This window comes from Narcine bancroftii, chromosome 3 (genome assembly GCF_036971445.1).
Source record: "Narcine bancroftii isolate sNarBan1 chromosome 3, sNarBan1.hap1, whole genome shotgun sequence".
Lineage (NCBI taxonomy): Eukaryota > Metazoa > Chordata > Chondrichthyes > Torpediniformes > Narcinidae > Narcine > Narcine bancroftii.
This window is the reverse complement of record NC_091471.1, coordinates 154,919,032-154,931,676: the sequence shown is the minus strand read 5'-3', so window position 1 is coordinate 154,931,676 and position 12,645 is coordinate 154,919,032. Positions and strand designations below refer to the sequence as shown.

Genomic DNA, 12,645 nt, shown 5'->3' with positions numbered 1-12,645 from the left:
AGCTCACCAGAGAAGGATGAAGATACAAAGATACAGAGAAGAAGATGACACAGACATAGATACAGACACAGAAGAAGAGGAAGAAGGCCAAGAATTTCAAAGGAAAGAAGAAAGTAAAATAGAAGGACAAAGTTTAGATAAAGCCTTTTTTGAAGATCAAATGAGGTCATTAAAAGAATGGCTATCATTAGAATTTAATTTAATTAAAAGAAAAATGAAAAGAGCTGAAGACAGAATGCAAAGCTTAAGAGTTGGTCATGACTGAAATAGGGAAAAGACTGGAAAATGTGGAGGAACGAGAAGCTGCTGTAAAAATGGAGATAAATGATTTAAGAGGGAAGTTGGAAGAGAGGGAAAAAAATTAAAGAGACACAAGATTTATTGTCACAAAAAATCAACGTATTGGAAAACTACAGTAGGCGAAACAACATAAAAATATTGGGCCTGAAAGAAGTCAAAGAAGGGTCAGATATGAAGGAATTTATAAAAGGATGGATCCCGAAGGTGCTGGGAATAACAGACTCACTTGAAGAAATAGAAATGGCGCATAGAGCGCTAGTACCGAAATCGCCCCCACATCAAAAACCGACATCCATATTGGTAAAATTTCTAAGATATATGACAAGAGAAAACATACTGGGGCAGGCAAGAAAGAAGGTTGGAGAAGACAATAAGCCATTGGAATATAAGGGACAAAAAATATTTTTTTACCCGGACATAAGCTCCAAACTTTTAAAGAAGAGGAAGGAATTCAACACGGCGAAAACAATCTTATGGAAGAAAGGGTATAACTTTATATTAAGAGATCCAGCAGTACTCAAAGTATTCATTCCTGATGGACGGAATAGACTGTTCTTGGACCCAAAGAAAGCCCAAGAATTTGCTGAACATTTGCAGGACAGGAGAAGAGAGGAGGAGGAGTGACAAGGATGACCAGCAAGAAAATATACAAAAATATGTAATAAATATAAAGATAATGCATAGATAAAGATTTAAAGAAGGATAAGAGAAGGGGAAGAAGGAAAAAAAAGAGAGAGCTTTGTTATAAGTATAGGAAAATAGTGTTATCTGGGGGGGGGGGGCTGGGGAGGGGAGAATAAGGGTCACTGCAAAAATCGGTTGACGCTTGCGAGTAAGTTCTCAAGCCGAATGGAAAGGGGAGTTGTGGTTGCCGTCAAGGGACAGGAGGCAATCCAAGGAGGGGAGGTTCATTTGGGAGTTAAAGGGTTATTGCTTGTGGGGATTGTTGAGGTATTTCATGTCTTAAATACGTTGTCATATATTGAGATTAAAAAGGAAAACTTAAAAAACAGTAATGGAAAAAAGGGATGGAGGTGGTGGAAAAGAAGTGAAAATAAAGATACAAGATGGCCATGTTGGACTATATGACTATAAACATGAATGGAATATATATCCAAGTTTAAGTGTATCCTATTGGGGAAAAAAAAATCACATATAATTTAAAAGACAAATAGGCACCATGGTGTAGAAATCACACAATTTGAATTTTAATATAGTGAAATTTAAATTTTGTCAATGTCCACCTACAATACCATGGCTGGTAGAGCTGCTCCCTCACAGCTCCAATGAGCCTGTTTCAATCCTGACCTCAAATTGCCTGTGGGGAGTTTGTAATACCTTCATCCTGTGATGATGTGGGTTTCCTCCCATATCAAAGATGCGCATTTGTTTAATTAAATGGCCATGGCAAATTGCACCTACAATGCAGGTGAGTGGCAGTAGCCGAGGTGGGAGCATGTGTTGGAGGGGAGGGAATTGTTGGTGGCAGGGGAGATGGTGCAAATCTATGGCGAAAATGAGTAGGGAAGTGAGATTGCTCTGTGATTTGACATAGACTTAATGGGCTTAAATGCTTTCCCAGGTTGTGACGCATGGAAGAAAATGGTTTTATTTAAAAATGTTGCAATAGGTACTATAATGACTACCACAAAAATTATACATCATAAATGAAAATCTATTCCAAATCTGAATCTAGAAAGATGTACAAGCCATGAGTTTTAAAAGTTTAAATTTCAACTGAGTTCAGAATTCAGTGCAGGCATTAAAGCTAACTTACTGTTAGCCCTAAGCGCTGAAAATATCAGAATTGTAACCAGTAGCCAAACTCATAAATTGAATGCTTTTAAGTTTTTTTAAAAAAGTTAATGATATATCATAATATTTTAAAATTGTTTGTTTCACAATGTTCACAGATTCCAATTTGCGTCTTGCAAGGCTATCTTTCACATATACCTGATGAAGGCATAACATTTTAATCAGTTTTCAAAACTGCAGTGTAAGAACAGAAAGCAATTAACATTAATACTAACCTTGTTTCCCATTCAGCAAAGGTTAAATCATCCAGACCGGCACCTTAGTACAGTTATTTCACCCATGTGAACAGATTTGACTCAATTTTAATGTGACTTTTAATAAAATCTCAATTTCTTTATAGTTTATCAGATAGAATGAGTGGTACATTGAACAATATTTATCGGTTTATTTATTTTTAAGTGTATATTTGTCTTGCATCTGTATTGCTTGTGTTAGTCTGGATGTGTGCTTGCATGTTTTGCGCTGAGGACCAGAGAATGCTGTTTCGTAGGACTGTATTTGTGCAATCAGATGATAAATACATTTGAACTTATTACATTTTGTTTTAGGACTTGAAAGTTGATCGAGACACAGTGTCAAGAAAGTTTAAAACAAGAACAGAAAATCTTACCCAAACAATATCTGTATGAACTCAGCGGGTCAAGCAGCATCAGTGGGAGAAAAACAATGGTCACCATTTCAAAGTTAAAACCATCATAGAAACTCGTTAATGTGGAAGAGAACGTAGGGAAAAATGGACAGGGTGGAAGCGGTGGGGCAGCAGTCCAGCCCCATAAAGTATTGGTGATTAGAGGGAGGTGAAGCATAATGAACAGAAGCAGTAGATTGGAAGATGACAAACAGAAAGGGAGACAATAAAAAAAGGATCAGGTGGCAAGTCATGAAGGGTAGAGTGGGTGATAAGAAGCCAAAGGCAGTCAATGTTTGAATCTACTAAGAGGTGAGTACTGTGATATAGAGACCATATGGAACCAAGTGCATGGTGGAGTAAGAATAATCCATTGGAGACTATTTTGCACAGCATCTGCATTCTGTTCACAATAAACACCCTGAGCTCCCGGTTACATGAAATTTCAACTCCCCTTCCTATTCCCACATCAACCTGTCTACCCTAGGCCTTCTCCACTGCCAGAGTGAGGCACAACATAAACTAGAGCAACAAAACCATATTTTCCAGCTGGATAGTCTTTAGAGAAGTTTCTAATTTCAGCTAATGAATCTTCTTCTCTTCGTCTATACCCCACCTACTCTTCCCCTTACCCCCTTTTGTTGTCCCCTTTTTCACCCACACTGATCCAGCCTCCCATCCATTCTCATTCCCCTTCCTCTATGGTTCCATTCCCATCTCCTCACAGGTGTCTTCTGCTCTCTCCTTCCTCTACTCAAAAAATTGGGTCCATGTGGTCATCTTCTCATCTTCCTCTGCTTGACTCACTTGTGTTTTTTTTAATAATTGCCTCTACCTTTGCCTGACACCTTCAAAATTTTCTGCTTCTGTTTTACCTCTGTCTAGTTCACCAATCCCATATGTGGCCCCTGGCCTCCTTACACTGGCTTCTTTTCTACAAAGAGTTTTGGCATGAAATGTTAACTATTCATCTCTCACTGATACTGTTTGATCAGTTGTGTTCCTCCAACTAATTGTGTTTGACTTCAGATTCCAGCCTTTGCAGTCTCCAGAAAATAATGGACCAGGCCCAATAAATTGAGCTGTCTTCTTTTATAAACAAAATCAAGTTAAATATAACTTGACTAAGGTTGAAAACATTTAGAGTCACTACTGATCAGTTATGATTGGGCCTTTAAACAAAAGTGCCTATAATTTTTACATTTCTATGGACTGGGATGCCCATCAATGTGCAGATCTTAGCCATAAAGATTCAAGATGGCTCCAAATGCAAGCTCTATTAAATAATTTTAGCAAAACATTTTATCTTTCCTCACTTTCTAAGCATTGCTTAAAGTTGATGTGGTGGGAGTAGATTACTCACTTTGCATGGCTGGCATGAGCAGTTCTTGACACAATACTGTCATTTTTCAGCTGACAAATGAAAAAGTGGGCAGGTCGTATTCTCTCACAAAGAGAACTAAACTCATGGAAGTGCTATCCCAAAGTAATTCAGCCCAGGATATGCATTAGATTATTCACAAATATGCAATTAATTGAAACCAATTAATTGAATCATTTTTTTGCCACATGTATCAAAAAGGCTTTGTATTACTTGATATCCAGGCAAGTCAAAACCTACATTGATAGTGCAGTAATAACGAATAAACAAGACACAGGGTGGAGTATACTGTTATAATACTCAAATTAGAGCAGGGCACAGAGGAAAACCTACAGAAATATTAGATAACAACCCCAAGATTTTACACAAGTTTCTTACCTTTACTAGGGCCAAAAACCTATCCAAAATAGTGACAGAAAGAGAAAAGGTTTCTGGATAAAAGTAAAATATGCTGTTCAGTTCAGCCAGCCATTGAATAACCTCATCCCGCTGTGCTGGAGAGACATCAGTGTCCTGTAGATCAAGAGAAATCATACACAACACATTTTGAAATTTTGTTAAAGTAAAATTAAGTTCCACACAAACAAGACAACATGAGCAACAATGGATCTTGGCTCAATCCTATCCTAGACAGCAGAATGAACCCACTTGGCCAAAACCTGAACAGGTGATCAGCACTGATTTTTAAACAGTGTCACAAAATGAGTATGATAGGAGTAAAATTCAATGTTCGTGCAATAAATGCACTATACAAAGATAGCTTGATAGCATACAATTTGTTGTTCTGTGTTACAATTTTTACAGAATTGGGCTTTTTTCAATTTGAAAAATCCCTCATCCCAGCCTTTAACCTCACTAATTTACCAAACGAACTGACATTCAATCCATTATGTTTATTTTTCCTTCACACGCAAAAAGGAAACAAAATGAGCAACTAAAAAGTGTCCCCTGGAATACACCAGGTGAGACAATATCAGGGTATGCCTTAGCAAAATGCTTTCAACACAATGCAATTCTCCCAATAAAACATTAGATAACATTAGATGAATAAAATATATTAATCTATCTACATATTCTGGTCATAATATGATCAGAAAGTGTTGGAAATACAGTTTTAGTAACATTTGATGTTAATGAATTGTCAGAATTAAACTAATTTGCAAGTTGTAAACAAAGACTGTGAGAGGGTAAAAGAAAACCAAAATGTTGAATGACAGTAGAAGATACCAAGACTTAAAGGTACACGTGCAGAATAATCATCTGAAGTTACCAAGGGAATGTAGAAGGAATGTTGGGAATCAAACTAAAAATACTAGAATTGCTAAATTATATGGAATGCTGAAAGACTAGTGCGCCAAGTTCAAGCCTCATTGAAACTATACAAGAATCTGAAAATTAAATGAATTACAATGACAGACACAGCTCAGAATCACAAAGTGTTCTGTAAATTGGTCACCAAATGTCTCACCAACAAAGAGGAAACAACATTGCGATTTGAAAAAGTAGCAGCATAAGCCACAAGTTGTTAATTTACATGAATAGAATTAGCTGCCACAGATGGTGGCAGGAAATGTCCAAAAGTGTAAAATACAGTGTGACTTTTAAGATAAATTTAATTTAACAAAATATATACAACTTTCTAGAAAGCAACCCAAGATATGGAAAACAATGATTTGGCCTAACACATGTACAGCAAAACCCTGGTTTTCAGTACCGACCGAGATTAGTAGATGCCGGATAAGCGAGTTTCCCGGTTGCTTGAGATTTATTCATACAGTGCCTAACTAACACACCTGCATTAGTTTAAAAGACAAAAATACTATACTGTACTTACACTGAATAAACTTCAGGTGCATGAATATAAAATCTTAAAAGTATTTTACTTTATTTTCAGTCATATTCTTTGAAAATATTTAACCGTTGCTGCAGGTTCCTTCCCCCTTCCACGGAGCCGCCAGAAAGCCGAACAATTATATTGTAGATAATTAACCCTTCTCCCACAAGTTTATAGATATACTTAATAAACTAATATACTTAGCAAAGATAAAGACTCTTATTACTCAGGGATAATCAAGAGACACCTCAACAGCAAGCAGCATCAACCAACTCTTCATCCTACACGGTGCCATTTTATTCAGTCACAACTTTATTCAAACAGCTGCTGCGAGCAAAGCACGACCAAGGCACTCCGCTAGCTAGATATTTGCTCCCATCTTCATCAAAGGTGCACGTGTTACTTCAAAGAACATTTACAATTCTAAACTTTTATTTATTTATTTTTAATTCTTATTATTTGTATGTTTATTTATTTATTGATTGATTTATTTTCCTCCCGCAAAAATTGGCACTTACTGGAATTCCCGATAACAGGGTTTTTTCCATTCCCTCAGGAATCATTGCCTGCTGCACAAATTAAAAATTCCCCAAATATTGCTGCAAGCCTTATTGTTTGCGATCATCTAGGAAATTATATTCTTCAATACTACCCATCCTGTATTATAAATCAGTCTTCATCAGAAAGTACAAGGTTTTTTGGGAAGTGGCTTTATAAGGAAAGAACCAAGATAAAAGATACTAATTTAGGTTGATTAATTTTGTAGAGATTAACTGCTTGCGCCTTTGAGCAAAACCATATACATTTTACTGAACATACATTTAATTTTGCAATGCAGTAAATGAGAAGATTTTAAATAGTAAAGTCATTACCTGATTGTTTAGATATTTTGGCACGTACACTTTCCACATCTGTGCTTCCCTAGAGACTGCCTTCTCCAAAAGGATGGACAGCCTCTGGCTCTCCAGGGGTCCTGAAAACTTCATGGCACCCCTTGGATATGCCAACCTCCCAAATGGATACAGCTACCTGAAAATTGAAATTGATAATCATTTCAGTACAAGAACCATTTTTATTAGGGGACTGAACCAGTTTATACTAAACAAATGCAAAAAAAATTACATTCCTTTAAATCACTTAAAAAGACATTATAGCTTTAATCATCCCCATTTATCACCATATTCTGTTGTTTAAACAACAATATGGTACTCAGCTGGGATTATTTTCATTTTGACACCTGGTTAAAAACTAGTACGATAAAGTAACAGGATAGAACAACAAAATGACTCCGATTTTACTGAGAACTGCCAGCTGTTTATCTTCATGAAGTTTGCGATTTCTGGACACATGGGTCCCAGAATAGATATCACAGCTTCCTGACAGTTACTTGCTCTAGTCATCCTGATTATGCTTCACTACTGCCTCCTTATGACAAGTGAGATGGGAGAAAAGATTAAGAAAATTTTGTCCCGTCTCCACTCAAAACTGGCCCAGATCATAGCCAGAAAACACAAATTCGCACAGTGCCAGGATAGGAGCAGTAATAAAGTTAGGGGCTTCAACATCAAAAAGACCGCTGTAGTGCATCAAGATTCATATGAAAGTATTCACTATGTGAGGTGTGGAAGTACTATAAACAGTTCCTTCTGTTCCCCACTCATCCAAGAAAATTACCGGGAAAGAAGTGAGGCTAATGTGGAATATTGTAAAACAAGGCAAAAAAGGAACAAACTGAAATTAGATTGGTAAATCACAAACATCTTAAAAGTGCATTGGTTGTCCCTTTTATTGCAAATCATATTCAAATTGAACATTACATGATTTTTTGAACCAAAAAAATTAGAATTGGAAACTTTCACCAACATCTTAGTCACTGAGAATTGTTGAATATAGTGAAATCCCCATTATCCAGCACCTATGGAGATGATGAATGCCAGAAATGCAAATTTTCTGGTTGACTGAGAATCACTCTTCCAATGCCTAAATACAACTGCATTAAGAAAAGGAGGAAAAACCCAACACCCAACCCCAACCAACCAATTTTCCCTTGCAACCGCTGCAATCGTGTCTGCCTGTCCCGCATCGGACTTGTCAGCCACAATCGAGCCTGCAGCTGACGTGGACTTTTTACCCCCTCCATAAATCTTCGTCCGCGAAGCCAAGCCAAAGAAGAATACACAGTTTTGAAAGAGAAGTCAGTGCAAAATGTAAAGAATTTAGAAAAAATCAGTATTGTAGATTTATTATGTAAAGTTCACTTAAATCAAGTAATTCCCGTAACCTACAAAATTTAAATTGGAACCCCAGTTGCTGGCACTGCAAGTGTTGCACTAGCTGCTACGCTAACTATGCCACCATCATAATTAATCCCCTCCCCCAAGTTTACAGATAAAGCCTTATTAATATACTTAATTCTAATAAAAGACATTAGGCAGGGAGAGTCACTCCAGTGGCATCAACAGGTTCTTCATCCTGGGCACCGCCTTTTCATTCCAACGCAACTTTATTTAAACTTTATTCAAACAGCTCTATAGCCAGGGCTTGACTGGGATGCTCCACTGGCTGTTTGCTCTCATCTTCAGCAAGGTTACCCGACTCACCTCCACACAAGTGTCCTGGTCAGGTTTCCTGGCACTGACAACCCAGCTCACTATAGTGACAGTGAAAAGAATGCATTGAAGAGGCATTCCTAGTTCAGCGAGTGAAAAGAATGCATCGATGGGCATTCCTAGGTCAGCAGGGCAAACCTGTGCGTGTACAACAAAGTCTTAGCGCTCCCCCGCTGGGTCCATCCTGCGAGTCATGTTAATTTGACTTTATTTATTTACTTACTTGAGATGTTTTTGCTGGGTGTTTTGAGTTTCTGGTTGATTGAATTCCAGATAATTAGGATTTTATTGTATCTGAGCTTGAACCCAAAAACAACTCTCTCCAAAAAAAGTTGCTTCACGCAGATGTAAAAGATTACAAGCTGCTTAAAAAATCCCAATGATCCCTAGTTAGTGAAAGTTCACAATGCAGAGGTTTTGATACAGATTACACCCAGGTAATAACTGTAAAAGTACTTGGTGCTCTGTAAAGCCCACCTTCAGAAAGGATTTGCAAGGACTCTGGCAAATATAGTTATCTGCATCTCTACAAGTATTCTGTTTTGATGCGCAGATTACAATGTACGTCTAAAATATATTTTAGCACATAATGTAAATGCAATTTTTGGGGAGAAGAAGACCACCGATATAATAACCAACCATTTGACAATTACTAAAATTCTGCAATGAGATTACAATTGCATAGCCCTTCGAAGCAACTGAACACCAGAAAACAGGCATGAAATCTTAAAATATGCCATTTATATGGAGTTAAATTCACAAGAAACACTGAAGATGAAATTATGCTCTTTAGGCCTAAAATATTATTCATTAAAAATTATTTTAATACTTAAAAATAACCAAGAGATCCACCTGTAAAGTTCCAGTTACTTAGGTCCAAAAATCTCTGATGAGTATGAAAATAAAACTTTCAAGCTGCATTATATTGACATATTAAAATAAAAACACTATGTTCCCAACCATAATTTCTATTTTACAGCAAATCAAATAAATAGTCACAGATAAAAATGCCCTTTGGAACCAATATTTCACCCCAAAGCCTCACCTTCTGGTGTTATTAAATCTTCATCATATGAAATACAAGACAGACCACCATTTGAATGAAAAAACTCCTGTCAATACTGAATGTTTCACATCTGGATACTTTGTACTCTTTCAACAGGCATTGCCAACAATAGATTCAATGTGCTTTACTCTGGGAATCTGGGCCACCTTCCAGGATATGTACAAGTTGCTGTTTTTTTTTAAACTTTCTGACCGGGATTGTAAAGGATGTTCCTTTATTTCTGGACCATCCTGATAAAAAGGTGTGGCAATCCATCCTAATTGAAGTTTTTTTTGGAAAAAAAATACAGTAAAAATCTGTTATCTAAAATTTAAGCAACCAGCAACCCCAAACAATTGCAAATAAATAAGTCAAAACAATTAAAATAAATAAGAATTAATAACAATTTAAATAAAAGTTTAAAATGATGTAAGTAAATGTTCTCCAAAACAACACACAAATCCTTTGTGAAGATGGGAGCAAACTTCCAGACAGCGGAGTACCCAGTCGTGCCAAGCCCAGAGCAGCTGTTTGAATAAAATGGTGTCGCCTAGGATGAAGAGCTGGCCGATGCCACTTGCTGCTGGGGCAACTCTCACAAAGTGTCTCCCTATCCCTACCTAGTGAGAGTCTTTACTAATATACTTACTAATACACTAATAAAAATAATGTTTTATCCATAAACTTGGTGGTGGGGGTGTTAATTATGAAGGCAGTATGGTTAGTGTAATGCTGTAACAGCACCAGTGACCAGGATTCAAATTTAAATTTTGTATGTTACGGGAATTACCTGATTAAAGTGAACTTTACATAATTAAGGAAAATACTGTCTTTTGGGGTTTTTTTTAACTTCTTAATGCAGGTGTATTAGGCATTGTAAGAGTCAAGCAACTGGAAAATTCACATGTCCAGCATCTATCAATCCCCGTAGCTAGATGCTGGATACTGGAGGTTTTACTGTATTGCACAGAAATTGAAAGTAGTCAAGTCAAAGCCTCAAGAACTGGCTAAACTGGATACCTACGATAACTGTCTACATCAAGCAAGGTCCACTTTTATTGTTAATCAAGTGGTCATGCTCAGAATTTAGGATTGATACTGCTGACCAGAATTAATAAGACAAGCTTTTAATTGTATTATTAAAAACATTTTTTACAAATGACTGAATGTGGTATGGGTTGCTACCGGCAGGCATAGAGAAATAATTCAACCAACATACTGATTAGATAATAAAGATATCAGCTAGCAGGCTGGTTTTGAGGTTCATGGGTACAAAGCAATCAGATACTGAGTAGCTGTTTATAAGATTTTGTATTTCAGTAATTAATTAATACCCTCAACAGCACTGGATTGAAAAGGCACAAACTTAATAAACAAGAACACACAAATGAACAAGCTTAAAAGCACCAAGGGAGCTTGATAGCATGGAATAGTGCAAAGCTAAAGATAGGCATTCAGATTTCACTAATATATTGTACTCGCTACGCTTATGAATACAGTTCTAAATCTGGCAAATGTCAGCACATAATAAAGATCTAAAGTTTTTAATACTTGACTCTTTAGTACAACCTGTCATACATTAGCAATGATAGCACCGCTGTGCTGTGGCACAACAAAGATGGCTAGTGTTGTAATGAAGACTGAGTTAAACACATCAAACAGGAAAGATCTTAGAAAATGCATGGCCTGGTAAAATTTTCTAATTTCAAATTACTTAAGTTAACTGTAATTTGATTAAAAATACCATACTTTAAAAGAAATGTCCGTCACAAAGATTTTCTTAATAAAATCACCAATGCTGGATGAACTCAGCGGGTCTTGAAGCATCCATAGAAGGCAAGGCTGTACACCTGGAGGAAGGGCTCAAGCCCAAAATGTCAGTTGTATATTTTACCTCCTATGGATGCCACAAGACCTGCTGAGTTCCTCCACCATTTCAGTGTGTTTACTACAATCACAGCACCTCCAGACTTTCATGGTTCACAATTCTTTTCTTGTCTTGCCTAGTGGATTATTTTGCAAAGTATTAACTATCTGATCTGGTCACTGTTTTCATGTAATGGTGACGATACAAATAGAATTCTGGCGGGTCTGTACTAAGTAAACAAGCAACACTCACCACAAAGAATCCAACCCTTTTTTTCCCCTCAACCAAAAAAAAGGACATTCCACAATGGAGATAACATAGCTCTTCCTCAATCTAAAAATCTTACACCTTTGCACAACTTGTCATTTTTTTCCCTCATTTTAAATTTATAATGGAAACTCCATATACCAACATACTGGAGCGGCAGCTACACTGCTAACTGAAGGATCACACAATCAGAAAGGTTGAATTCAGTGAGCAAAACTAATTTATTGGAGGCTGCCTGGCTGGTCTGAAACTCCCAGCCTAGACCTGGCTGAGAACAGCACTGTGGGGGCCCCGACGTCACCTGGGCATCACGTGGGTCGCCAAGCACAGGCTTCTGAGCCCAGTGCCGAGGTCGGGAGGAAACCCCTGACGGCACCATTTTGGCCGGCTGCCCCACCGCTTGCATGACAAGCGGGGCTGGTTCGCCTACCTAATGGCATACCGTCACATAGCCCCCCCCCCCACAGAACTGGCGCCAATGTCCTTTTTTGCCGGGCGGCCTCGCTTCTTAGGTTGGACCACAACTACTGGCTTGGTCGGGTCGAGGTGGGCTGGCTTTAACCTGTGCACAGTAAACAGCTCCCTCTTACCCCCAATGTCCAGTGTGAAAGTGGATCCTGAACGCTGGATGACTTTGTACAGCCCTTCGTATGGTCTTTGTAGAGGTGCTGTGGACGGGCCCCGCCTGATAAAAATGTACTCTGCGGAGTACAGTTCGCTGGGGATGTAAGAGGCCTGTGTGCCGTGTCTGAGCGGAGGTGGGGGTGTGAAGGAGTCCAACCGAGCCTTGAAGCGGGAAAGTAGACCGTGCAGTGACTGCTGGGGGTTGTGAGGTGTGTTGACGAACTCACTGGGTAGGGCTAGCGGTGCACCGTAAACCAGCTCAGCTAATGACGCCT

At 38.0% G+C, this 12,645-nt stretch overlaps 1 protein-coding gene across 3 annotated transcripts in view; it reads right to left on the bottom strand.

Moving 5' to 3' along the window:
• The window catches only part of ccni (cyclin I), a 52,429-nt gene that overhangs the window by 21,738 nt on the left and 18,046 nt on the right, over positions 1 to 12,645 (bottom strand). For 2 of the 3 annotated variants that reach the window (XM_069925471.1, XM_069925470.1), the window contains 2 exons: positions 6,831 to 6,987; positions 4,503 to 4,637 (listed from right to left, as the gene is read on the bottom strand). In XM_069925471.1, the coding sequence (XP_069781572.1) occupies positions 4,503 to 4,637; positions 6,831 to 6,944 (249 nt within the window). In that variant the 5' untranslated portion in view covers positions 6,945 to 6,987. The remainder of the gene's footprint in view (positions 1 to 4,502; positions 4,638 to 6,830; positions 6,988 to 12,645) is intronic. The other variant, XM_069925472.1, reaches the window with a different exon arrangement.